The sequence below is a fragment of the Staurois parvus genome, unplaced genomic scaffold (assembly GCF_062004578.1).
Source record: "Staurois parvus isolate SC_StPar_1 unplaced genomic scaffold, SC_StPar_1.0 ptg000381l, whole genome shotgun sequence".
In the NCBI taxonomy this organism is placed as follows: Eukaryota; Metazoa; Chordata; class Amphibia; order Anura; family Ranidae; genus Staurois; species Staurois parvus.
In genome coordinates this window covers 3,178,879-3,204,040 of record NW_028318177.1, presented here as the reverse complement: position 1 = coordinate 3,204,040, position 25,162 = coordinate 3,178,879, and the positions used below count along the sequence as shown (strand labels likewise).

Genomic DNA, 25,162 nt, shown 5'->3' with positions numbered 1-25,162 from the left:
TGACGAACAATCTTTATTGAATTTTTTGGGCACTTTGAACAATAATTCATTAAATATTAAACTCACTTACAACTATAGTAAACACAGCGTTAACTTTCTGGATCTTAACTTATTTAATCAGAGCGGTAGAATAATAACTGAATCTTTTTTCAGAGCCACCAAATTGCTTCCACCTGACAAGCCCTGCTGTCTGCCTACAGTTGGGCTAAATGTAGAGCAAAATTATTATTTTATTTATTAATTACAGCTACTTATATAGTGATGTCAATTTACGCAGCACTTTACACACATATATATATATATATATATATATATATATATAGTACATTCACATCAGTCCCTAACTGTCAAGGGGTGTACAATCTAAGATCCCTAACTCACATTCATACATACACATACTAGGGACAATTTAGACAGGAGCCAATTAACCTACCAGCATGTCTTTGGAGTGTGGGAGGAAACCAGAGTAACTGGAGGAAACCCACGCAAGCACAGGGAGAACATGCAAACTCCAGGCAGGTGGTGCCGTGGTTAGGATTTGAACGAATGACTCTAGTACTGCCAGGCGGAAGTGCTAAGCATTTAACCACTGTGCTGCCAGGTGCCTGGAACTGCATGTCCGGGCGTCGGGCATCAGGAATTGTGCATCCCTGGGACCAATATGACCACAATTTCATTTTTTTGTAATGCCATTTTTTAAATTTAAATATTTATTTATTTTTCAGATAAACAAGTTATACAAACATGCTCATTAAAACCTTAGCATATTATCAAAACATTTATTGTTTCATCCCTTCCCTTCCCCTCCCCCCCCTCCCCCTACTTATATACCACCCATCCCCCCCATCCAATCCCTGACCCCTTCTGCTCTGCATTTTCCTGTTCATTTCTGGATCGTAAACCCTATAAAAGAAGAACAAAATATATTTCCATATTATTCTTTGTTAATCCCCCATAACCTCTAAGGCTAGCCTTGACTTTTTGAATTCCTCCCATTTGTTCCATCTTGTATGGTGACTCTCCATCTTATCTTCATGCAAACGATAAAGTTCCTCCAATTTACATATTTGATCCACCCTATCCACCCAATCTTTTATTTTTGGCACCTCCTGTCTCCTCCAATACTTTGGTATAAGTCCCTTTGCTGCATTCAAATAGTACAATAAACCATATTCTTTGTATTTTTTAACTGAAAGCTTAGTACTATGAAAAAGGCAAATCTCTGGGTCTACTAGAATATCAACCTCTGTAATTTTCTGAATCAAGCTTACTATTTTCCCCCAATACTCTTGTATTTTAGAACACTCCCACCATACGTGATACATTGTGCCTCTACCTCCACATCCGCGCCAACATAAAGGTCAATTATCTCTACTCAATCTGTGTGCCACACTCGGTGTGATATACCATCTTCCCAAACACTTATAATTCATTTCTACCTCCTGCATATTTATATTTCAGTGGATTATTCTATACATTTTCCTCTGTTTTTCCGCACCTATTGTTACTCCTATTTCTCTTTCCCATTTTTCTATATATGGAGAACTTATATCTGCGTTTATTTCAGTGAGAATCTTATATATTTTAGAGGTTCCGTGTTTCCCATCTCCCCGTGTACCTAATAAGTGCGAAAAAGGATTCCAATCCTCTCTTATTCTTAACCACTTGCACTCCTGAGGATTTACCCCCATTAATGACCAGGCCTCTTTTTGCTACTCGGCGCTGCAGAATTTCAACTGATAATTGCGCGGTCATGCAATGCTGCACCCAAACGAAATTTACGTCCTTTTTTTCATACAAATATATAGTAAACTCAAAGTTAGTTATACATTTAGATTGTAATTTCAAATTAAAATCCAAAATATATAAAAAATTATAAAAATTAAAAACCAAAATGTCCAAAAATATATATATCCAATACCCCAATAAAATAAATAAGTACGTGTTGTCCAAAATTGATTCAAGTGTAAAAGCTCTCCGCTGCTTGCAAAAACTTGATTACCTCAAAAAAACAAAAATATACATAGTGCATTATCCTTTATAAATCAAAAAATGACATGTGAAATCACTCCAATAATGATCACCCAAGTGAAAAACAAGTGTGTATATCAAACCACATACACATGCAGTATACAGTGCCAAACCGTGTATGTGAAACACTCTACTGTGCTCAAAAACGCACAACACAGTGTACACTTCTATCAGGGTAAGGAGTGAATACCCTTACCAATATTCAAAATAATTTTTGCTTTGATCTCGATCCACAAAAATTGCACGATGAGATAAAACCTCCTGCAGGTGTCCTCAGGGTTTACTTTGATCCCATAGCACTGTATGGATCCTTCCACCCTAGCAACTCAGATATGTTTCCACCATATACGCCATTCAGATACCCATATATAAGGAACAAATCATAGTGTAATACTGCCACATAATCAGATCCAAATTTTTAATAGTACTGCTTACATTAAAACCATCTTTCAATCGCATAAAGCATATAGAAACCTTTTTGCCATCCAGGATCCAGGAGAGTCCTAATCGCAAGTCACAGCCGATTTTTGCCCTCTCCAAGATGGCCGCCACTCCACTTCCGGTTTCCCGTATGCGTCTGACGTCACTTCCCTTTGACGCGTTTCGTCATTGGACATAATCATAAAGGACTCCTTACCCTGATAGAAGTGTACACTGTGTTGTGAGTTTTTGAGCACAGTAGAGTGTTTCACATACACGGTTTGGCACTGTATACTGCATGTGTATGTGGTTTGATATACACACTTGTTTTTCACTTGGGTGATCATTATTGGAGTGATTTCACATGTCATTTTTTGATTTATAAAGGATAATGCACTATGTATATTTTTGTTTTTTTGAGGTAATCAAGTTTTTGCAAACAGCGGAGAGCTTTTACACTTGAATCAATTTTGGACAACACGTACTTATTTATTTTATTGGGGTATTGGATATATATACTTTTGGACATTTTGGTTTTTAATTTTTATAATTTTTTATATATTTTGGATTTTAATTTGAAATTATTATCTAATGAAGGGTTTCTTTTATTAATTTCTCACTGAGCATATTTATGTTTATATTTGTACACCTCTAAGGGTAGAGGTGAAGTGTGCTTATAAAGAATTGGGGCGAATCAGTGATTTATATTTACTGAGTTATAAATTTAGGCCAAAACAAAATCCCAATAAGTGTTTATTGATTGCTTGTGTGAAAGTTATAGCGTCTACAAACTATGGTATAGATACTGCAAGTTACGCCTTTTTTTGCTATACAGCGCTGCGCTAGTTTAACAGACAATTGCGCGGTCATGCAGTAGGGTACATAAATGAAATTTATGTCCTTTTTTCACACAAATAGAGCTTGCTTTATGTGGTATTTGATCACCTGTGCACTTTTTATTTTTGGCGCTATAAACAAAAACATTTTTGAAGAAAAATGTTTTAAAAAAACATTTTCTCATTTCGGTCATAAAAAATATCCAAAAAAACTAAAATTTTGTCATAAATTTAGGCCAAAATGTATTCTGCTACATGTTTTAGGTTAAAAAAATCCCAGTAAGTGTATATTTATTGCTTTGTGTGAAAGTTACAGCGTCTACAAACTATGGTATAGATAATGGAATTTACACAGCTTTTACTTTCTGACTGCTTATTAGATTTCTTGAGGTGCTAAAATACCAGGATAGTACAAACACCCTCAAATGACCCCTTTTTGGAAAGTAGACACCCTAAGCTATCTGCTGAGATGCATATTGAGTCTATGTAAGATTTATTTTTTTTTCCACAAGTTTCTGGAAAATGACAAAATCATTTTTTTTTTTTTACACAAAGTTGTCATTTAAATGATTTATTTCTCGCACAAGCCATGCGTATATGTGGAATTACACCCCAAAATACATTTTGCTACTTCTACCGAGTATGGGGATACCACATGTGTGAGACTTTTTGGGAGCCTAGCCACATACAGGAGCCTGAAAGCCAATGACCACTTTGAAAGCCTGAAGGTGCGTAACTTCCTCATTTCACTTCCTCAATACCTATCACAGTTTCGAAGGCCCTGACATGCCAGGATAGCACCAACCCCCCTTCCCCCCAAATGACCCCTTTCTGGAAAGTAGACACCCCGAGAAATTTAAAAAGAGGCATGGTTAGTATTTTGCAGATCTAATTTTTTCTCACAAGGTTTTGAAATATAAAAAAAAGAATAGAAAAAATATGTTTTTGTTTTTTTTCTTCATTTTCCAAAAACTTGTGGCAACAAATGAGATCTGCAAAATACTTACCATGCTTCTTATCAAATTCCTTGGGGTGACTATTTTCCAAAAAGGGGTCATTTGGGGGGGGTTAGGTGCTATCCTGGCATTTCAGGGCCTCAAACTGTGATAAGTAGTCTGGAAGTGTAATGAGGAAATAAAGTCCTTTAAAAGCCTGAAGGTGCTTATTGGATTTTGGGGTCCTGGACTTGGCTAGACTGCCAAAACGTCTCTCACATGTGGTACCCCCATACTCGGGAGAAGTAGCAGAATGTATTTTGGGGAATAATTCCACATATAACCATGGCATGTGTGAGCAGTAAATCATTTAAGTGACAATTGTGTGTAAAAAAAAAAAAAATGTCATTTTCCAAAAATTTTTTTGGTAAAAAAATAAATTCTTCTATTGATTCAACATACCTCTCAGCAAATAATTTGGGGTGTCTACTTTCCAAAAAGGGGTCGTTTTGGGGGGTGGGGGGCGTTTTATTCTCAGCATTAGAAGTTTATGCCACACATCATTCACTCTTCTAACCACCTGAAGATCAAGCCTTTTCTGACACTTTTTGTTCACATGAAAAAATCTTTAAACGCCCAAACATTATATATTTTTTTAAAGCAGACACCCTAGTAAATAAAATGGTGGGTACTACAATCTTTTATGGCACATAGTACTCACGCAGCGATTTTTCAAAAGCAATTTTGTATAAAAATACACTTTTTTTACTTTTAATGCACAAAAACACAATATATTGGCCAATTATTTGGTAAGATATACAAGATGATGGTATGCCGAGTAAATAGATATCAAACATGACATGCTTTAAAACTGTGCATGCCCCGTGCAATGGCGACAAACTGCATACATTTTTAATATCCATGGGCAACACTTTAAAAGCTACCATTTTAGATTTACAGAGGAGGTCTAGTGTTAGAATTGCTGTCCTTGATCTGACGTTCATGGTGATACCTCACATGTATGGTGCAACCGCTGTTTACATACGGGCACAGGGTCAACGCTTGTGCACACAGGTGTGCGTGCATGGGAGGGGCAAGTTTTTTTTTTTTTTAAGTTATTTTGATTTTTTTAAATTATTTTTACCCTGTACCTTTCATTTTTTTTTTGATCACTTTTAATGCTATTACAGGGAATGCAAATATCCCCTATAACTTCAATGGGCATTGTCATATATTCTTTTTTGAGAAATCTGGGGTCTATTAGGCTCTAGATATCTCCTCTACCCTTACATTATCTAATCAAAATCGGTGTGATCAGATGCTTTCCCAATTTACAAATGACGCTGTTTATATCCTGCAAAAGTGAAGTGATGAAATTCTCATAGTTTCCGAATTCTTAGACTATAGAGATGATTGACACCACTCTGGTCTCTAATCAGCTCTATGGTAAGCTGGCAGAAACACTGGCTGCATTCTCAGGTTCCCCCGATGGCACGGGACTGCCCGAGAAGGCCGTGGAAGGCAGCGCTGCTTGTAAAAGCAATCCTGCAGCTAATTAGCCACTAGGATTGCTTTTACATGAAAGCCGATCGCCAGCTGAAAAAAACGATACCAGGATGATGCCTGCAGCTGTAGGCATCATCCTGGTATAACCATTCAAAGTCCCGTGATGTACCAGTACGTCGCTGGTCCTTGTTGGGTGTATATGCTATGTTCTTTTTTTTTTGTATGCATCCTGTGGACTGAATGAAAAAAAGAGAAGAAATCTCTGCCAGAAAAAGTGTGTGGTATGCCCACCATTAGAATATACCGCCCTGCATCCACCCACTTTTAATGGTGGGCACACATTAGGTCACACTTTGCCACATGCACCAGTTCCAAGATTGTACACGTCTAAATAGTGGCACGCTTGAATAAAAATTATCCACGTATAAGTGGTACCCCATATGGAAAAAGGATGACACCAAGTCCCAAACTATCTTGCCACTGCTCCCCATGTAGTCTGGGCATCCGTGGGGTCCACGTGACTATCTATTCCCTCGTAAATCCAAAACATAAGTATAGCCTGTTGCCCTCTCACAGGTCTTCTACATCTTGACCCCATATCTGGCACGATTGCTGGGGAGAAATTGTTTGAATGCAAGGCGGCCAGAAAAAAGAATCAGGGACTCATCAACGCAGATGTTTTGCCGGGGAGTATAGACATCTGCAAATTTTTTGTTATAGTGATTTGCAAGGGGCTGAATTTTGTGGAGCCGGTCAAATTCAGGGTCTCCCCGAGGATGACAGAGTGTATCGTCGTTGAAATGCATAAAACACATTATACTCTCATATCTATATGCCTGGCCATGGCAGCAGAGAACACGGCATATGATGAATCGGGTCTGTGGACCAATGCAACCGCAATTCATTTCTTTTAGTAATGCCCATGGTGAGGGTTAGGCCCCAAAAAAATTTAAATTTGGAAACCGTAATGCGTTTCCATGCGACTGGTCTGGCAAGGTTTGAATTTGGGTTGGCAGCGATAAATTGTTGTGCATATAAATTGCTTTGATGCATAACGCATACAGATATTCCGTGAAAAACAGCTCCAAAAATCAAGGAGGTATGTGAAAGACCAAGGGTACTAGACCGCTGGTACTCGCCAGTTCACCAAAAGGTAGCGCGGCACTTGTTCTGGCACTCTGCCAGAGAGTCATCAAAATTTACGGGCAAGTGCTAACAGAGATCAGGCCTGATTCTGCGAACACTGCGGTTTTGTGTGCAATGTATCAAGTGACAGTGACCTACTGACACTGCACTTGCTGAAGGGGGATAAGCGTCGAAACTAAATGCAGGTGCTGGCAGGTGCCGGGGCTGATCCCGCTAACGCTGCATTTTTGGGGGCGCTATACTAATGTGAACGCTGGTATAGTTCTGATCTGATCAAAGATATTGACCCGTTCAGACACTATACTAGCAATGGAGGTTTATTGTGCATGAGCGTGCTCCCGGCAATCAAGGGGTTAAATGTTATGACTGGTGTACTGATGGGCAATCTGAAGCTATCTGGGAGGGGCGTGAAAACCACAGGAGCACAAATCATGTGTGTGTATATATTTTTATATATGTGTGTGTGTGATTTTGCACACCCATGCCGCCCTGTAGCAGTATTTCTGCTATAGGGCGGTCAGGAAGCGGTTACAGAAGCGGTTTGTGTTACGTCGCTGCATTACTTTAACTGACAAATGCGCGGTCGTGCAACACTGCACCCAAATTAAATTTACATCCTTTTTTTTCCCCACGAATTGGGCTTTCATTCGGTGGTATTTGATCGCCTTTGCATTTTTTTTATGTTTTTGCGCTATAAAAAAAAGGCTGACAATTTAGAAAAAAAAAACCAAAATTTTGGACTTTTTGCTATAAAACATGTCCAGTAAAAAAATTTTAAAATCAAATTTCATCATAAATTTCGCTCAAAATGTATTCTGCGACATGTCTTTGCTAAGAAAAAAATCCCAATACGTGTAAATTAATTTGTTTACGTGAAAGTTATAGCATCTACAAATGGAGGGAAAGATACTGGGATTTTTTTTTTATACTAATGGCGGCGATCAGCGATTTATGGTGGTGATCAGCAATTTATGACAGTGAAACAAACTGACACTGTACTAATGGCACTGGGGAGGAAGGGGTTAACTTTTTTTAGGCACTCAAAGGGTTAACTGTGTGAAGGGAGTGTTTTACTAGTGGGCGGGGGGGGGGGGGGTGTACTTCACAGGAACACACTGATCCCAAGAGCTAAACTCCTCTCTCAGGAACAGTGTGTTAGGAACTGACAGGGAGCAGAGCTGCTTTGTAAACAATGCAGCTGTGCTCTGTGTCACTGCTTGCAATTGCCGGGACCCGGCGGGTAATGACCGGCCGGGACCCGGTTATTGACACCGGCGGCTGCGATCGGCGGCACGGGTAGGGCGGTCGCGCGCCCCCTACCTGTTTTGCAATATCACGTTTTAAAACATGATATTGCGCAGCGGTGCCACCATGTGGCCATTTTTCTACAGTGGCTGGACGGCAAGCAGTTAAAGGCTTTGAATGTTTTCCTATAAAGTGTTTCAATTGAAAATAACGCCACTCATCCATTCTCGTAAAAACTTCTCCTTTTTTTCCAATTCCTTAAGTGATCCTATTTCCTCTCCCACCATTATATCCCTTAATTGTGTATCTTCCTTCTTAATACACTTCCCTGTGATACCTTCCTTACCTGGGGGGAAAAACTCTGTGGACCCTAAGGGCATTAACAGTGAATAATATTCCCATCCCATCCCATCTTTTTGTGTAAAATATCCCAAACTCTTAAAACATGCTCATCCTCTGTATTGTGGCGTTAACCATACAATTCCACTTAATTTAGTATTACTTAGTATATTTTCTATTTTAACCCAGCTTTTCCCCTCTGCATTATATGTTCAGTCAAAAATCTCCGCCATTATTACTGAGTTATAATATCTTTTTATATCTGGGACTCCCATTCCTCCTCTTTATTTCTACATAAAATTTCCTGGCGTATTCTCGGTTTTTTATTCCTCTAAATAAATCTTAATATTTTTTTAATTGATCTAAAGTATACTTCTGGTAGTTTAATTGGTATCATTTGAAGTTTATATAATATTTTTAGAAGAATCACCATTTTTAATCAAATTTATACGACCTATCCATGACGGGGTTCCCCCTCCTAATTTCCTTAGTTCATCCCTGATCTCATTTAATAATGGGATATAATTCAATTTATACAAGTTCTTGGAGGATACAGTTAATTTTATTCCTAGATATTTCAATTCTTTTTCACTCCAAACAAAGGGAAATTCCTCCTGTAAACTATTTTTCTTTCTATTTGGAAGATTTATGTTTAAAATTTCTGTTTTTGTTGGGTTCATTTTTAAATTTGACATCTCCCCATATTCTTTAAGTGATTTCATTAAATTTGGCAATGTTATCCTTGGGTTTCCCACATAGAACAGCATGTCATCTACATAAGCTGCTACCTTGTGCTCCGTATCACCTATCCAAATTCCTTTTGTATCTTTATTATTCCTTATTGTAGCCAAAAGAGATCCCAATGATAAAACATAGCAATGGAGACAAAGGGCGTCCCTGTCTAGTTCCGTTCTGCATCCCAAAATACTCTGACAATTCCCCATTAACCATGATTGCTGCAGAGGGTTGACTATATAAGTTCCTTATCCACTCTCTAATTCTAGGTCCCATCCCCAATACTTCCAATGAATTCAACATATATCCCCAATCTACTCTATCAAATGCCTTTTCAACATCGATAAGAGAGTGCCACCGCAGGGATTTTCTCTTTCCTACTTTTTTGTATGAGAAACTGAGATCGGAGTCCGTTATATCTACCCTCTCTCCCTGGGACAAAGCCTACTTGGTCTATGTGTATCCATTCCAACATTAGGTCTTTCAATCTGTTTGCCAGAACTTTTGCATATAGTTTGGTATCTGTGTTTAATAAGGAAATCGGTCTGTAACTTGAACAGTGAATATCATCTTTACCTTCCTTATGTATGAGAACTACATGGGCTTGTAGGGATTCCCTCCTCATTTCCATCCCCCAATGCATTCATATATATCCTTAGTTTAGGTACTAATAATTCTTTATATTTTTTATAATATCTCACTGTGTATCCATCAGGTCCTGGACCTTTCCCAGCTATAGTACTCTTTAATGCTAAGTGTATTTCCTCCTGCGTTATTGCTAATGGTAAGGATTTTAATTGCTCCTCACTTAATTTTGGTAATCCTGGCTTTTTTAAGTATGTCTGTCTTTTTTCTATTTTTCCTACTTCATCTTTACTTATGGAGCTGTGGGGGATAATATTATATAGCGTATTATAATATTCTTTAATCACCTTAGCTATATCTTTAGTTGAATACATTAATTCTTCTTTGTGGTCTCTTATTTTCTTTATATAGTTCCTAGATTTTTTTTCTCTTGAGCCCTCATTAAATACTTTCCTGGCCTATCTCCCCATCTGTATCTCTCACATATCATTTTATTGAACACTCTTCTCTTATCTTCTTCCAGAAATGTATTTAATTCTTTTCTTCTCTTTTATTTATTACCCTCTGCATAATCTCTTTTGTTACTTTATGTTTATGTATCTGCTCTAACTCACAGAGTTCACTAAGAAGCGTGTTTATTTTTTCTCTTCTTTCCCTCTTCTTTTTTGCTCCAATTGCTATCAGGATTCCTCTAATATAAGCCTTATGAGCCTCCCACACTGTTGCTACGGACACTTCCCCATAATCATTTTCCTCAAAAAATTTATTTTTTTAATTCTTTGATCCACCTCTGAATCCTGGAGAAGTGTCTCATTTAACCTCCATAAGTTCCCTCCGATCTGCTCATTTCCCCATAATAATTGCATTGTGACCAGAGACTCGATAAGTCGATGGACCAGCAATATATAATCCAATCTTGAATACATCTCAAGTGCAAGAGAATAAAACGTATAGTCTCTGCCATTCATGTGCTTAATTTTCCATATATCTACAAGTTGACATTGGTATATCATTTTTTTCAAGGATTTCAGAGACCTACTACCATCTCTCTGCACAGGGGACGTCATATCCATCTTGGGATCCATGCAGAGATTGAAACCACCTGCCACAATTAAATTGCCTTTTTTGAAATCCATTAACTTCCTCAGAGTAATTTTTAGGAATACCTCCGGTTTCTTATTCGGGCAATAAATATTTGCTAATGTACAGTTAATTTCCTGTAATTTTCCCTTAAGAAACAGAAAACTCCCTTCTGGAACTACCAATCTGTCTTCCAGCTTAAACCTTATATTTTTTGCAAAACCTATTGCCACTCCCTTGGCACTTTTAATTGGGGAATCTGCATAAAACCACATTGGATAATATCTGGAATTTAATTTCACATTTGATTCTTGCACCAAATGTGTCTCCTGTAAACAAAACCACTGAAGAAAATCTATGTTGAATTTCTTTAATTTCTTTCTAATTTCCATCGCCCGTTTTTCTAATATCTGTATAATTTGGGCATGTTTAATCTAGTTTTTTTTTCCGTCTCCTCCACCCTTGATAATATTTGCCCCAGGTCTTTATGTAATTTCGCCAGTTTCTGTTTTAGGGATCTTTCAAGTCCTTTAAACATTTCTGCTTTAGTAGGCATCTGTGAGCTCTCCTCTTGTTCTTCTACTTTATCCATATCCACTTCTTCTTCCATATGTTGACTACTGTTAGCTATTTCTAGGGATAGTCTGGAACATTTCCCGACGTTTTCCCTCTCACCTCTTACACTTATTCCCTGTTGTCTCTCTAGAGTCTGTTTCTCCTGTGAGGGTATATATTTTTTAATTGACCCTGTTTGGGAAGCCTTAGGCTCTCCTCCCTTTGATACTTTGTTTTTCATGCTGTCAGGGGTCCAAGTGAGGGACGAGGCGGCTCCAGGTACTCTTCTGGGGAACATTGCACTCGACATTCCCCTCACACAATGAGTGGATTGAAGGGGGGGGTTCACTCAGCCCGTTTTCACGTGTCTCCAGCTGCCACAGTCCTGTGTGCAGGAGGAAGAGAGCCGGCGTCTCCCTTGCTCCAAGAAACGCTGGCTGGCTCCTCTGCCTCCCAGAACTCCCTTGCGGCAGATCACCTGATCGCCCGGTGTCCACTGAGCTGTGGGGAACACACAGTGCTGGGCCGAGAGCACAGGAAGACCCACCGCGATGGCTGCCACTCCCGGAGGTCCTCGGTCCACGCACCCCACCAGGAAAGCCCCCCTCTCCCCGGCTAGTTTCTCCAGGGCTTCCCGCACATCTCTCCCCTTCTCGGCAGGACACTGGAGGTGCTTGGGAGCCGGGAGCTTTCACATCGAGCTCCCACTTCAAGACATGGTCAGGCTCCTTCCTCCAATCTTGGTGTTTTGAATGTTTTTTTTGTAATGCCATTTTTAAGGGTCAGCCCCAAAAAAGTTCTAAATTCGGAAACTATGACTAGTTTTCATTCAAATAGCCTGGCAAGGTGTTAATTTGGGTGGGGGCAATTTACATTAAATTAGTTTGGTCCACAATCAAATTGTAGCAATCTTCGGTGAAAATGGGCAAAAAATAAATCAAGGGGCATTGTCAAGTTGGCCTTTTCCACCTGAACTCTGACTTTGGCTGTGAATGGGGGATACCAGGTACTGCTGAATCTGGGGGCTGCCAACCAGGATTTGCAAGCACTTCTGGAAGGCTTCTATGGGCTTTACAGGCTTGTTCCTGAAATCTTGGTGGCTGTGGGACACTACAAGTGCTACCCACCTCACCAGCTTGTACTGCACTTATGGCACTCACCATTTCGCCATGTGACACAGCAGTGCTTTATCAGCTACCTGGGGTCAGGTAAGCCTGATCTTAGCAGGGACCTCTTCCTCTTTGTGTGAGCTCCCTGTCAGGTTTCCGCTTCTTTCTACAGGTTTGTATCTAAGGGATAATTGCAAGTGCCTTCTTTGTGTTCCCGCATTGTCCTCTGGTCTGCCTCATCTTCTTTCACGTTGACCTCTGGTCTGCTTTCTTCACCTCTTGATGTTCATCACCTTAAAAGAGTATAAAACACAGCAGATTATATGTTCCTTTCAACTATGGCAATATACACAGCGCACTGCTCACAGTTATCAATCTGCCCATTCTGGCTGCAAAATCATTGTAGGGTGCCCACTACTGTCTTGTAATACTCTCAGGCAAATATTTATATCTCCAGTGGAAATAATAAATCTGTGTTTCTCACTATGCTGTCCTGAAAACACTGACCTGTTAACCATTTGATATGACCGGACTGAACTTAACATTCCCAGACACTTGCTTCCACCCATTAAGCAAAGTTGGCCTAACAATCCCATCAGTATCCTCTCTAGGAACCTGCTCCACCTGGAAAAAAATGAAATAAAAGTCAGCAGCTACAAAACTTGTAGCTGCTGACTTTTAAAATACAGACACCTACCTGTCCTTCGGTCCAGCGGGTGCCCACTGCGCATGCGTGAGAAGTGCTGCGCTTTGTGAATGGCCCTGTAGTCTTCTGGGACCTGTCACGTGTCCCACAACACTACAGGGTATTTGGAGCAGAGAGCAGGAGACAGGACAGCTCTAGACAGAGAGCTGGGGACACAGCAGCTTCGGATAGAGGGCGGGAGTGGGAGCTGCCGGAATTAACTTTTCAGGTGTCCCAGCAGGTGATTGGTTGCTAAGACTGCTGTGTATCCTAGTAACCAATGTCCTACCTCTGCCCTCTGTGATAATGACAGCGGTGGCGGCGGCTGAGGTGAAGAACTGGCTCCTACTGGCTCCTAAATGGCGGAAATATGGTGGTCTGGATGGGACAGTGACTCGGTCCGCATACGGCCCACAGTCCACCATTTAACGAAGGCTGCTCTATAGGCTATAGTCCATTTACATCCGACCACCCATAGAACTATCACAGGTCAACCCGTATCCGCTGTGTAAATGCAGACACAAACTGAATGGCCATTGCTATAGAAAACTGATGTCCGTCCCGGTTAGCTCTGATTCATCAGGGGATCTGTTCATGGATCCTCTACTGAACACAGCAGAGCTGCTATGTGTTAAAATGCCCTAAAATGTTGTAATATCCAGAAGTCCTTTCCAAGAGCTACTTGTTATTCTTCATCTGGCGTCTATTGGCTTTTACCATTGATCCAAAAATACCATTGAAACCAAAAATCCAATGAACAGCCTATACTCCTTAGGTGAAATAGTCTCGTCTACAAGGCTCTCCATTGTTTGCTGACAAAAGAAAAGCCCTTGAATCTCTGCTGATCCTTAGCTGTAATAGTCTCATCGTCGTCTGTGATTTCTTCCAGCTCTATTTCCTTTTTCTTCAATTTTGTAGTGGTCTGAAAAAGCAAAAGAGAGAGTAATTAGATCCACTAATAAAAGAAATGCCTCTATGACCTATGAGGGCCATTTCCACCTGTATGGGTCATCCAAATCCATTATTGCGAGATATCAGATATCAGCCACCACTGTGTATAAGCATGGATATGGATTTTCACTATTAGATTTGTGCAGACTCAGTTTGAGAGTCAGACTGAGAGCTCACCTGAGGTGTACCAGTTGCTATCCTCTCAAGGTCACATTTTCACACACTGTCTCCCAGCTCCTGAGTGCATAACAGTAGCAAAGCGATCTGCAACTCCTTCCCCCAGACTCTCAATCTGATGAGTCAGACTCCAAGTAAAGCTAAGATATGAAGTAAAAATGCTGCACAATTATAATAAAGATGAAATTTTCAGATTTTTTCATTAATCTGGGCTTGATTGTTTCCCTTTAAGCACAATGATTCGCTGTCTTACTAACACCCTTTATTGTGTGTGTACAGTGCCAGGCTGGGTGGACTGCACACTTACTGCTGAAATTTCTACTTACCTTCTTTTTTTGTGTAGAAAATGGGGGACTTGTCCCGTTCACATCCAGCTCTTCCCAATTTACGCCATTGAAAAATGGGTGCTGGTTGATGTTGTCAACGTCCACTTTGCGACGACTCTGGTCTTTGCACAGGAGCTGTAGAGGAAAAAGAAAATAGAAAAACATAAGATGGTCGCAATGGCATAAAATGCTAAGAGATTTATTTATAAAGACCTGTAGCTTCTTCTCCCCACAGGTCGCAGGAAACACTCCACATGGCGTTGGCAATTTATATCCTATCAATGAAATGCACAGCGCAATGTGGAGTCTGCGGTGTGTTCTCTGCATCATGCTGCAAAGAATACCTTGAAATGTCATGTGACAAATTTCCTCCACCTCCTAGCTCACTTTTTTTTTACAATCATTAGGATGAATGGGGCTCCAGTTTGTTCAGATCCCTATAGCAAGCAAAGAGTAAACTGCATTTGCAGAGCACACTGACTCATTAGATGAGCCTAAACTTTTCTTATCCCACTGGGACTATGTCACTACTTACCTTTTTCAGTAAGTCCAGGAGTTCGGGGTCAGCCTCTTCTGGATAACTTGGCTCCTCATGGCATATGGAATGTTTCACCTTCTTCGAGTCGTCGCCGTCGTAGAATGGGTGATATTTAAAGGCTGTCTCAAACAGAATTATTCCCAGTGAGAAATAATCTGCGATTTGGTTATATGCCTTTCCATCATGCACCTGTAAGAAAATCAGAGAGATTAGGATCAGAGTGACAAATCAGACTGGAAAGCAGAAGCATCTCTTAGAAGAAAGCTTCGCCCAGAAATGTTCAATTTGTAATATTGAATTAATGTAGAAGCAGCGGACACAAGCTAGATATTACACGCTGTCCAGTTTTACTGCCTGTGCACTCAGAAATGTAAGTGCAACCCTCTACCCCTGTTAGACACAACAACAAAGAAGAAAAACAAATTGGCAAAGCAATTTTATCCTAACACATTCACCTTAAAGAGGAGCTCCACCAAAAAGGGGAAGTTCCGCTTTAAGCCTTTGTTCCCCGCTCCCCATTAAGGATTGGCACCTTTGTGGAGCAGGGGGGGGGGGATTTGACAGGTACCCGCCCCCACTTCTGCTGCGATCGCCTAGGCGATGGGAAGCAGAAGTTGTCGTCCTACCCTCCTTCCCAGTAGTCTTCTGGGACACGTGATAGGTCCCAGAAATCTACGGGGCCGCTCACAAAGCACAGCGCTTTTCGCGCATGCGCAGTGGGCACCCGGATGTGAAGCTGCAAACTGTGATAGCCGGGTGCCCACACTGAAGATGCCGGCACCAGGGAGAGAAGACGGCTGGTGAAACCAGCGGTTGAGTACACCGCTGGACCAAGGGACAGTTTTTGTAGCTGCTGACTTTTATTTTTTTTTCCAGGTGGAACTTTGCTTTAAGATGACTGATGTCCTAGATAAAGATTACTTGAGTTCCAAACATTCCTGATCAATGGGACCCCCAGAAGTGGGTGGCTCCTGAGCTAAACTTCCAATCTCACAAAATAACTGAATGTGAGATTTCCGAAGTCTGATCAGGGCAGATAACTGATTTCCTTACATGTCACCCAGTTAGGGGAACCTTAAAGAGAACCTGTCAGCATAGATTATTAAACTTGTCTCAGTTCCAACCTTCTTTCTGTTCTGAAGGCTGCCAGTGTTCAACACCTCCAGGGCACACCAGACCTCCTTAGGGTCACAAAGAGATTTGCCAGCCGTGGAACAAGCACTGCTTCGGGAAGTCATTGGCTGCCTCCAGTGTCAGATGGGACCCTCAGCTGAGACTGGAAAATGCCAGACTGAAAATTTCCCTTTAATCTAGTCAATAATTGACCTATGTGTACAGGTTCTCTTTAATTCACCTCTAATCTGGTTGATAATTGCTCCTTATATACAGGTTCTACTTAAGGCCTAATCTAGTTGATAATTGCCCTGTGTATGGGCACATTGAACCAGCAGATGACTGGTCTTTTACTTACTTCTGGTGCCATATAAGTGTCTGTTCCGGCTCTTTCCTTCACTTTCTTGTTTCTGAACATATTGGTCACGGCTAGACCAAAATCTGCAATTTTCACATGACCAACATCATCTAGAAGGATGTTTTCAGGCTTCAGGTCCCTATGGAGAAAAAGAGCGTTAGCTCTGCAGTTCAGACAATTATCTCCCATATGTCCCAGTGTTACTGATCAATAGAGGGATCAACATTCACAAATCTGCCTTTCCTAGCTGCCCGTAGACAGAATGATTTGATCCAGGAAACAATGGTGTCTTCCCGGGACTGATTACACTGCTACTGTATGACCATTAAACAACCATTTTCATCTGAATTAATCAATCAGTTCTGGTGGAAAATTCAATCAAACCTGACCTAATGGGCCCTCTTCTTTACTTTGTAAGTGAAACATTAAAAGTGATCCAACTTGCGCTCAACCATTCTCTTATGTGAACTGCCAGCAGAAGGGCAGCCACAGACATTGGATGGAGAAGGATGAATGGGTAAGTGTGAGCTCGCCATCGATCTTTTCACAAATAGGATTTAGTAACAGTATAGGTGCTGAGGCAGCAGGAGGGGCAGATTGTAAAAATGATTAGTTTATTCAAGGTACTTACCTGTGCACTACACCTTTCAAATGTATGAATTGCAAACCGCAAAGCAGCTCCACTGCCAGACATCTGATGGTGGTGACGTCAAATGGTTGCTTGGTGGTGATCATCTTCTTCCGCAGGTCTCCTCCACCCAGGAATTCCATAGCAAAAAATAAGTAATTCTGGAGAAGCAAATACAGACAGGTCAGTGAATGAATTCAATAAAAAGGTCAAAATAAAAGCAGCAGAATATTTTCTACCAAAATACACTGCATGACATCTATGTCTGTCTATCGCTGCACAACCTTTGGTAACATGTTTCTGGTGTCTTTCCCTACATCTGACTTATCTCATCCAATTATATTTGAACTTCAGTCAGATATAAACCATCCAAAAGATGTTCATCCAAAAGATCCAAAACATCCAAAACATCCAAAAGATGTTCGGTAGTCAGGAAACTGGCTATCGCATTTGGAGAGACCCTACCAGCTGTTTAAATGTTTGAAGTTTGGAAAAAAAAGTTAAAAAAAATAAAAAAAATAAATAAAAGTACAAATACCCCCCAAAAAAATAAAAAAATGTAAAAACCAAAAATAGTTATAGTTTTTTTTGTTGTTGTCATTTTTGTGATTGTTCGACTTTCACTGGTTTATTGTTGTTTTATTGTTAACCATTTCTGTTTGCAGGAATGCTTTCAGCTGCAGCGCTGACCTGTTTATTCTGACAGCAACAGGAACTTGCTCTCAGAATAGACATAAGTCAGCGTGAGCAGCGCTGTTGGATGAGATTTTTCATCCGCAGTTATAAAAAACAGAATATATGCCAAAGCATGGGGGCCTGGGGTGGCCTGTGGGTGGATGGCCCCTATGCTTCGGCATATATATTTTATATTTGTTGGCACATTTCATGTGTGCCCACCATTAGAAGTGGGTGGATTGAGGGAGGTTTCTAATGGTGGGCATACCACCACACACTTTTCCTTATAAAGTTGTTTTATTGAGTTTATGTTTTATTGTTAACCATTGTTGATTTTTTTGCAGGAACGTCAAACTGCAGCACTGACCTGTTTATTCTGACAGCAACAGGGTCTTGCTTTCAGAATAGACATAAGTAGGTGTGTGCAGTGCTGTCGGATGAGATTTTTCATCCGCAGTTAAAAAAAAAGAGAATATATGCCAAAGCATGGGGGCCTGGGGTGGCCACTGGGTGGATGGCCCCTATGCTTCGGCATATATATTTTATATTTGTTGGCACATTTCATATGTGCCCACCATTAGAAGTGGGTGGATTGAGGGAGGTTTCTAATGGTGGGCATACCACACACTTTTTCTGGCAGAGATTTCTTCTCTTTTTTTTCATTCAGCCCACAGGCTGCATAAAGAAAAAAAGAACATAGCATATACACCCAACAAGGACCAGTGACGTACTGGTACATCACTGGACTTTGAATGGTTATACCAGGGTGATGCCTGCAGCTGCAGGCATCATCCTGGTTTTATTTTTTTCAGCCGGAAATGGGCTTTCATGTAAAAGCATTCCTAGTGGTTAATTAGCTGCAGAATTGCCTTTACAAGCAGCGGGAGAAAATGGCCCCCCCTCCCCCTCCCTGAGATTTGCTTTCCAAAAAGGGGTCATTTGGGGGTGTTTGTTCTATCCTGGTATTTTAGCACCTCAAGAGATGTGATGGGCGGTCAGAAAGTAAAAGCTGTGTAAATTTCAAATTATCTATACCATAGTTTGTAGACGCTATAACTTTCACACAAAGCAATCAATATACACTTATTGGGATTTTTTTTACCAAAAACATGTAGCAGAATACATTTTGGCTTAAATTTATGACTAACTTTGAGTTTACGATATATTTTTTATAGCTGAAAGTAGAAAAAATTGTTTTTTTTTCAAGATTTTCGTGTTTTTTTTGTTTATAGCGCCAAAAATAAAAAGCGCACAGGTGATCAAATACCACCAAAAGAAAGCTCTATTTGTGTGAAAAAAAGGACGTAAATTTCGATTGGGTACAGCATTGCATGACCGCGCAATTATCATTTGAATTAGTGCAGCGCTGTATAGCAAAAAAAGGCATAAATTACAGTATCTATACCATAGTTTGTAGACGCTATAACGTTCACACAAAGCAATCAATATACACTTATTGGGATTTTTTTTACCAAAAACATGTAGCAGAATACATTTTGGCTGAAATTTATGACTAACTTTGAGTTTACGATATATTTTTTATAGCTGAAAGTAGAAAAAATTGTTTTTTTTTCAAGATTTTCGTGTTTTTTTGTTTATAGCGCCAAAAATAAAAAGCGCACAGGTGATCAAATACCACCAAAAGAAAGCTCTATTTGTGTGAAAAAAAGGACGTAAATTTCGATTGGGTACAGCATTGCATGACCGCGCAATTATCATTTGAATTACCGTATTTGCCGGCGTATAAGACGACTTTTTGACCCTTGAAAATCTTCTCAAAAGTCGGGGGTCGTCTTATACGCCGGTACACATGTTTAGGGGGGCTGCGGCATTAAGTACAGGGGTTTGCAGGGGCTGATGTCTCTTACCTGGATCCAGTCCCACGATGATCCGGTCCAGGAAGCGCGGCGTCTCCTTCAGTTCGGCCACTGGATGTTCGTGCGGCTGCTCGGCTCCGCCTCCTCACCGGTGATTGGCCGCCAGAACTGTAGCTCAGGAAAGGCACACAGGCGGCCAATCACTGGCGAGGGGGCGGAGCCGAGCGGCCCCGCGAAAATTGAGTGCCGGAGCAGCAGGTAAGTGTTCTGTGTAGAGGTGCTGCTGCAACCACATATGCTGGCTGCAGCAGCACCATACGAGAACAGAGTCAGCAAGTCTCAGTGGGAGGAATAGTGCCCCATCATTGGTGTCACTGATACCAATGATGGGGCACTATTCCTCCCACTGACACCAACGATGGGGCACTATTCCTCCCCCCCACTGACACCAACGATGGGGCACTATTCCCCCCCCCACTGACACCAACGATGGGGCACTATTCCCCCCCCCACTGACACCAACGATGGGGCACTATTCCACCCCCCACTGACACCAATGATGGGGCACTATTCCACCCCTCACTGACACCAATAATGGGACACCATTCCTTCCACTGACATCAATGATGGGGCACTATTCCTCCCACTGACACCAATGATGGGGCACTATTCCTGCCACTGATAACAATGATGGGGCACTATTCCTCCCACTGACACCAATGATGGGGCACTGTTCCTCCCACTGACACCAATGATGGGGCACTATTCCTCCCACTGACACCAATGATGGGGCATTATTCCTCCCACTGATACCAACGATGGGACACTATTCCTCCCACTGACACCAATGATGGGGCACTATTCCTCCCACTGACACCAATGATGGGGCACTATTCCTCCCACTAATACCAATGATGGGGCACTATTCCTCCCACTGACATCAATGATGGGGCACTATTCCTCCCACTGACATCAATGATGGGGCACTATTCCTCCCACTGACACCAATGATGGGGCACTATTCCTCCCACTGACACCAATGATGGGACACTATTCCTCCCACTGACATCAATGATGGGGCACTATTCCTCCCACTGACACCAATGATGGGGCACTATTCCTCCCACTGACACCAATGATGGGGCACTATTCCTCCCACTGACACCAATGATGGGGCACTATTCCTCCCACTGGTGTGCATTGGAAGAGGGGTAGTCTTATACGGCGAGTATAGCCCAAACACTACATTTTAGCAGGAAAGTAGGGGGGTCATCTTATACGCCCAGTCGTCTTATACGCCGGCAAATACGGTAGTGCAGCGCTGTATAGCAAAAAAAGGCATAAATTACAGTATCTATACCATAGTTTGTAGACGCTATAACGTTCACACAAAGCAATCAATATACACTTATTGGGATTTTTTTTACCAAAAACATGTAGCAGAATACATTTTGGCTGAAATTTATGACTAACTTTGAGTTTACGATATATTTTTTATAGCTGAAAGTAGAAAAAATTGTTTTTTTTTCAAGATTTTCGTGTTTTTTTGTTTATAGCGCCAAAAATAAAAAGCGCACAGGTGATCAAATACCACCAAAAGAAAGCTCTATTTGTGTGAAAAAAAGGACGTAAATTTTGATTAGGTACAGCATTGCATGACCGCGCAATTATCATTTGAATTAGTGCAGCGCTGTATAGCAAAAAAAGGCATAAATTACAGTATCTATACCATAGTTTGTAGACGCTATAACGTTCACACAAAGCAATCAATATACACTTCTTGGGATTTTTTTTACCAAAAACATGTAGCAGAATACATTTTGGCTTAAATTTATGACTAACTTTGAGTTTACGATATATTTTTTATAGCTGAAAGTAGAAAAAATTGGTTTTTTTTCAAGATTTTCGTGTTTTTTTTGTTTATAGCGCCGAAAATAAAAAGCGCACAGGTGATCAAATACCACCAAAAGAAAGCTCCATTTGTGTGAAGAAAAGGACGTAAATTTTGTTTGGGTACAGCATTGCATGACCGCGCAATTATCATTTGAATTAGTGCAGCGCCAAACAGCAAAAAAAGGCCTGGTCATTAAGGGGGGTAAATCCTCTGGGGCTCAAGTGGTTAATGAGAAACGATGTATTAATCGATTTATTGCCTAAGAAGCCAGATTTATTTATAGGAAACCAGCAACCCTTAGGAGTAGGCTGGTAAAAAATGTCCTTGATGCACCCTTGACGAAGCTTACTTTTTTAGATAGAGTGGGCTTCTTTAAATGGGAGGTGCTTAGCATGGCTATGGGAGGTGCTTAGCATGTAGGACTATGAAGGGGGATAAGAATAGAAAGAAATATACGCATTTTCAGTCCCGGTCTAATGGGATGTCCCATAAGATTGGAGTTTTTCATGTGGAAGTACACACGTAACGTATCTGTTAGAATGTCCATGTCACCTCCAGTATATAGGGAGAACCACCTCATCATTATAGGTTATTTCACAATAGAGATCCATCTTCGTTGCTGTTCTGTGGCATAGACAAAATCACAGCCCCTTGGCGTGGTGGTGATTTGGTCAAGTCTGTTTCACAGAATGAAACAAAATGGATTTATCAGTTAGTCACATTGGCCCCTAAAGGGTTAAATGTGGACATTGATATAAATTGTTTTCTTTCCAATTGGTAGAGTTCCATCTGGTTTTGTAAAGATTTATGGTGTTTGGGCATTAAGATTTTCAATACATTTTTATTTTATTTTTAATATTATTTTTTTTTTTTAAAAATTTTTATTTTTAGAATTATATTTTTCTTATTTTTTATTTTTATTTATAATTTTTCTTAATTTTTATTTTTTTTATGTGTTAACCGCTTGCCGCTCTGCCACTGTATATATACGTGTGCAGGGCAGCAGTGGAGCGCAAAAGCACGTTTTAAAACGGGCTCTGCGCTCCCGACACTTTCGCAGGTAGGGGGCGCGCGCGTCCCGCCGACCCGCGGGTGACACGATTCGATCCAGGAGGGATCAATCATTAGATTTCAGCCAGTGATTTCTGGCTGAAATCAGATGATCGGTCCCTGTCCTATCCTGTGTTGACATTTACACAGGGCAGGATATGATGTCATTCTTCTCTGCCTGGACACATTCCGTTCAAGACAGAGAAGAAGACACAGTAAAAGTGAGTACAAAGCGCTACACTAACAGTTAGAACACACCTAGGACACATTTAACCCCCTGATTCCCCCCCCCCCCAGTTAACCCCTTCACTGCCCTGTCACCAGTGTCACTGATCAGTGAACCAATTTTTACTGATCACTGTATCAGTGTCGCTGGCAACTTCCGATAGTTTTAGCGCCCCTCCCAGATAGCGCCAGATTGCCCGCCAGTACACCAGTAATCCCGTTTAACCCCTTGATCGCCCCCCAGTTAACCCCTTCACTGCCCTGTCACCAGTGTCACTGATCAGTGAACCAATTTTTACTGATCACTGTATCAGTGTCGCTGGCGACTTCCGATAGTGTTAGCGCCCCTCCCAGATAGTGCCAGATTGCCCGCTAGTACACCAGTAATCCCATTTAACCCCTTGATCGCCCCCCCCCCCCCGTTAACCCCTTTACTGCCCTGTCACCAGTGTCATTGATTACAGTGAACAGATTTTTACTGATCACTGTATTAGTGTCACTGGTGACTTCCGATAGTGTTAGCGCCCCTCCTAGATAGCGCCAGTTTGCCCTCTAATGCACAGGATTTTTTTTTACCAAAAACATGTAGCAGAATACATTTTGGCTTAAATTTATGACTAACTTTGAGTTTACGATATATTTTTTATAGCTGAAAGTAGAAAATATTGTTTTTTTTCAAAAATTTTGTGGTTTTTTTGTTTATAGCGCAAAAAATGAAAAGCGCACAGGTGATCAAATACCACCAAAAGAAAGCTCTATTTGTGTGAAAAAAAGGATGTAAATTTTGTTTGGGTACAGCATTGCATGACTGCGCAATTATCATTTGAATTAGTGCAGCGCCAAACAGCAAAAAAAGGCCTGGTCATTAAGGGGGGTAAATCCTCAGGTGCTCAAGTGGTTAATATGCATATAATATTTTTTCTTTATAAATTCCTTTTTTTTAAAATATATTTTTGTCTTTTTAATATAATTAAAGATTTTTAGAATGTGGATATTTATATCTGTAAGAGGCATTGTTATAATTGAGCGGTGCTTTAATTCTCCATGGGACTATTTTGAAATATTGGAATACCGTTTAATTAGTGATTGTTCGTTGTAATGTTATCCTGCAACTGGAATGTTGTATTGTCATCTAGTCGGTTTTTGTGATGTGATCTATATTGTAAAGGGATCCCGCATGAGAAATGGCGGACAGCTGAATCTTCCTGGTTAATAGTAGTTGACCAATCCGGAATAGGGGGGGGGTCGCAAACATAGTATATTAACGGCTGAAGGCCGGAGTATTGTCTGTGAAAACGCCCTGGAGGAGGGGCGAAACGTGTTGAAGCACTTTTGGCTTTGCCGTCCAAAGTACCACGTCACTTCTGGTGAGTGGAGCGCCAGCCGGTGTCCGGTGCCGTCAGGTGCTATCTTGCTAGAGGGAGAAATCAACCATGTCATTACATGCTGTCATCGATTGCTGACTGTGAGATCTTTATCCTGGCTATGTGGCAGTTTGGCTCCAGACACATTAAACAAATGCTGATTACATTCTTTTAAGATAGTGATCTTTGGTCGCCCTGGAGGTTGGAGGCTGATTTAAATTCCAGTTTGGATCTCTGAGGCATTGAGAGAAAGACGTTAGTCTTACCTACAATTTGGGATTTCTACTTGCAGCTTGAGATTGGAGGCTGATCCAAAGGGATCTTGGATTCCGAGTCCAAAATGTAAGGCGTTTCATTCACCTATATCTGGTGAGTGCGGTGTGTGATTATAACAAACGGGTGTGACTACTGGTCAAGGGTCTTGGAATAAGGACTTTATCCTATCTAATATATTTGGAGTGGGACGATCTCAAGAAAATATTAATAATTTTTCTGCATTAATTGAGTCTTGGGATGTATATTTAATATCGGTTTGTGCTGTTTTTTCTGTCAATGAGTGCCTACAAGTCCCGGCAGCCTTAGCGGCTTTGGGCTTGTAGTTGTCAATGAACTACCTCGATGCTGTGGAGCACCGTGATAGGTCATTGAAGCGCAACATAAACATGAGATGTGTAAAGATATGATTCTGCCAATATGAATAACAGTCCTCTTTACACTTCTTTAATTATTCCAGTGACAGGTGAAGTATATAGTGCCACACTCCTGTGCTCTGTGGATGGATGTGCGCTCACCTCCTTGTCAGCCAGACAAGCTGGCTAGACACACTTTTTGTCCTCACT

At 40.9% G+C, this 25,162-nt stretch overlaps 1 protein-coding gene across 1 annotated transcript; it reads right to left on the bottom strand.

The window, feature by feature from the left end:
- Positions 1-13,573: 13,573 nt before the first annotated feature.
- Positions 13,574-17,528, bottom strand: LOC149455950 (protein kinase C delta type-like). Its single transcript, XM_089685687.1, has 5 exons — positions 17,302-17,528; positions 16,671-16,809; positions 15,197-15,388; positions 14,662-14,796; positions 13,574-14,129 (listed from the first exon to the last, which is right to left on the bottom strand). The coding sequence occupies exons 1-5, from the start codon at positions 17,439-17,441 to the stop codon at positions 13,998-14,000; spliced, it is 738 nt and encodes a 245-aa protein (XP_089541813.1). The 5' UTR covers positions 17,442-17,528; the 3' UTR covers positions 13,574-13,997.
- Positions 17,529-25,162: the final 7,634 nt, after the last annotated feature.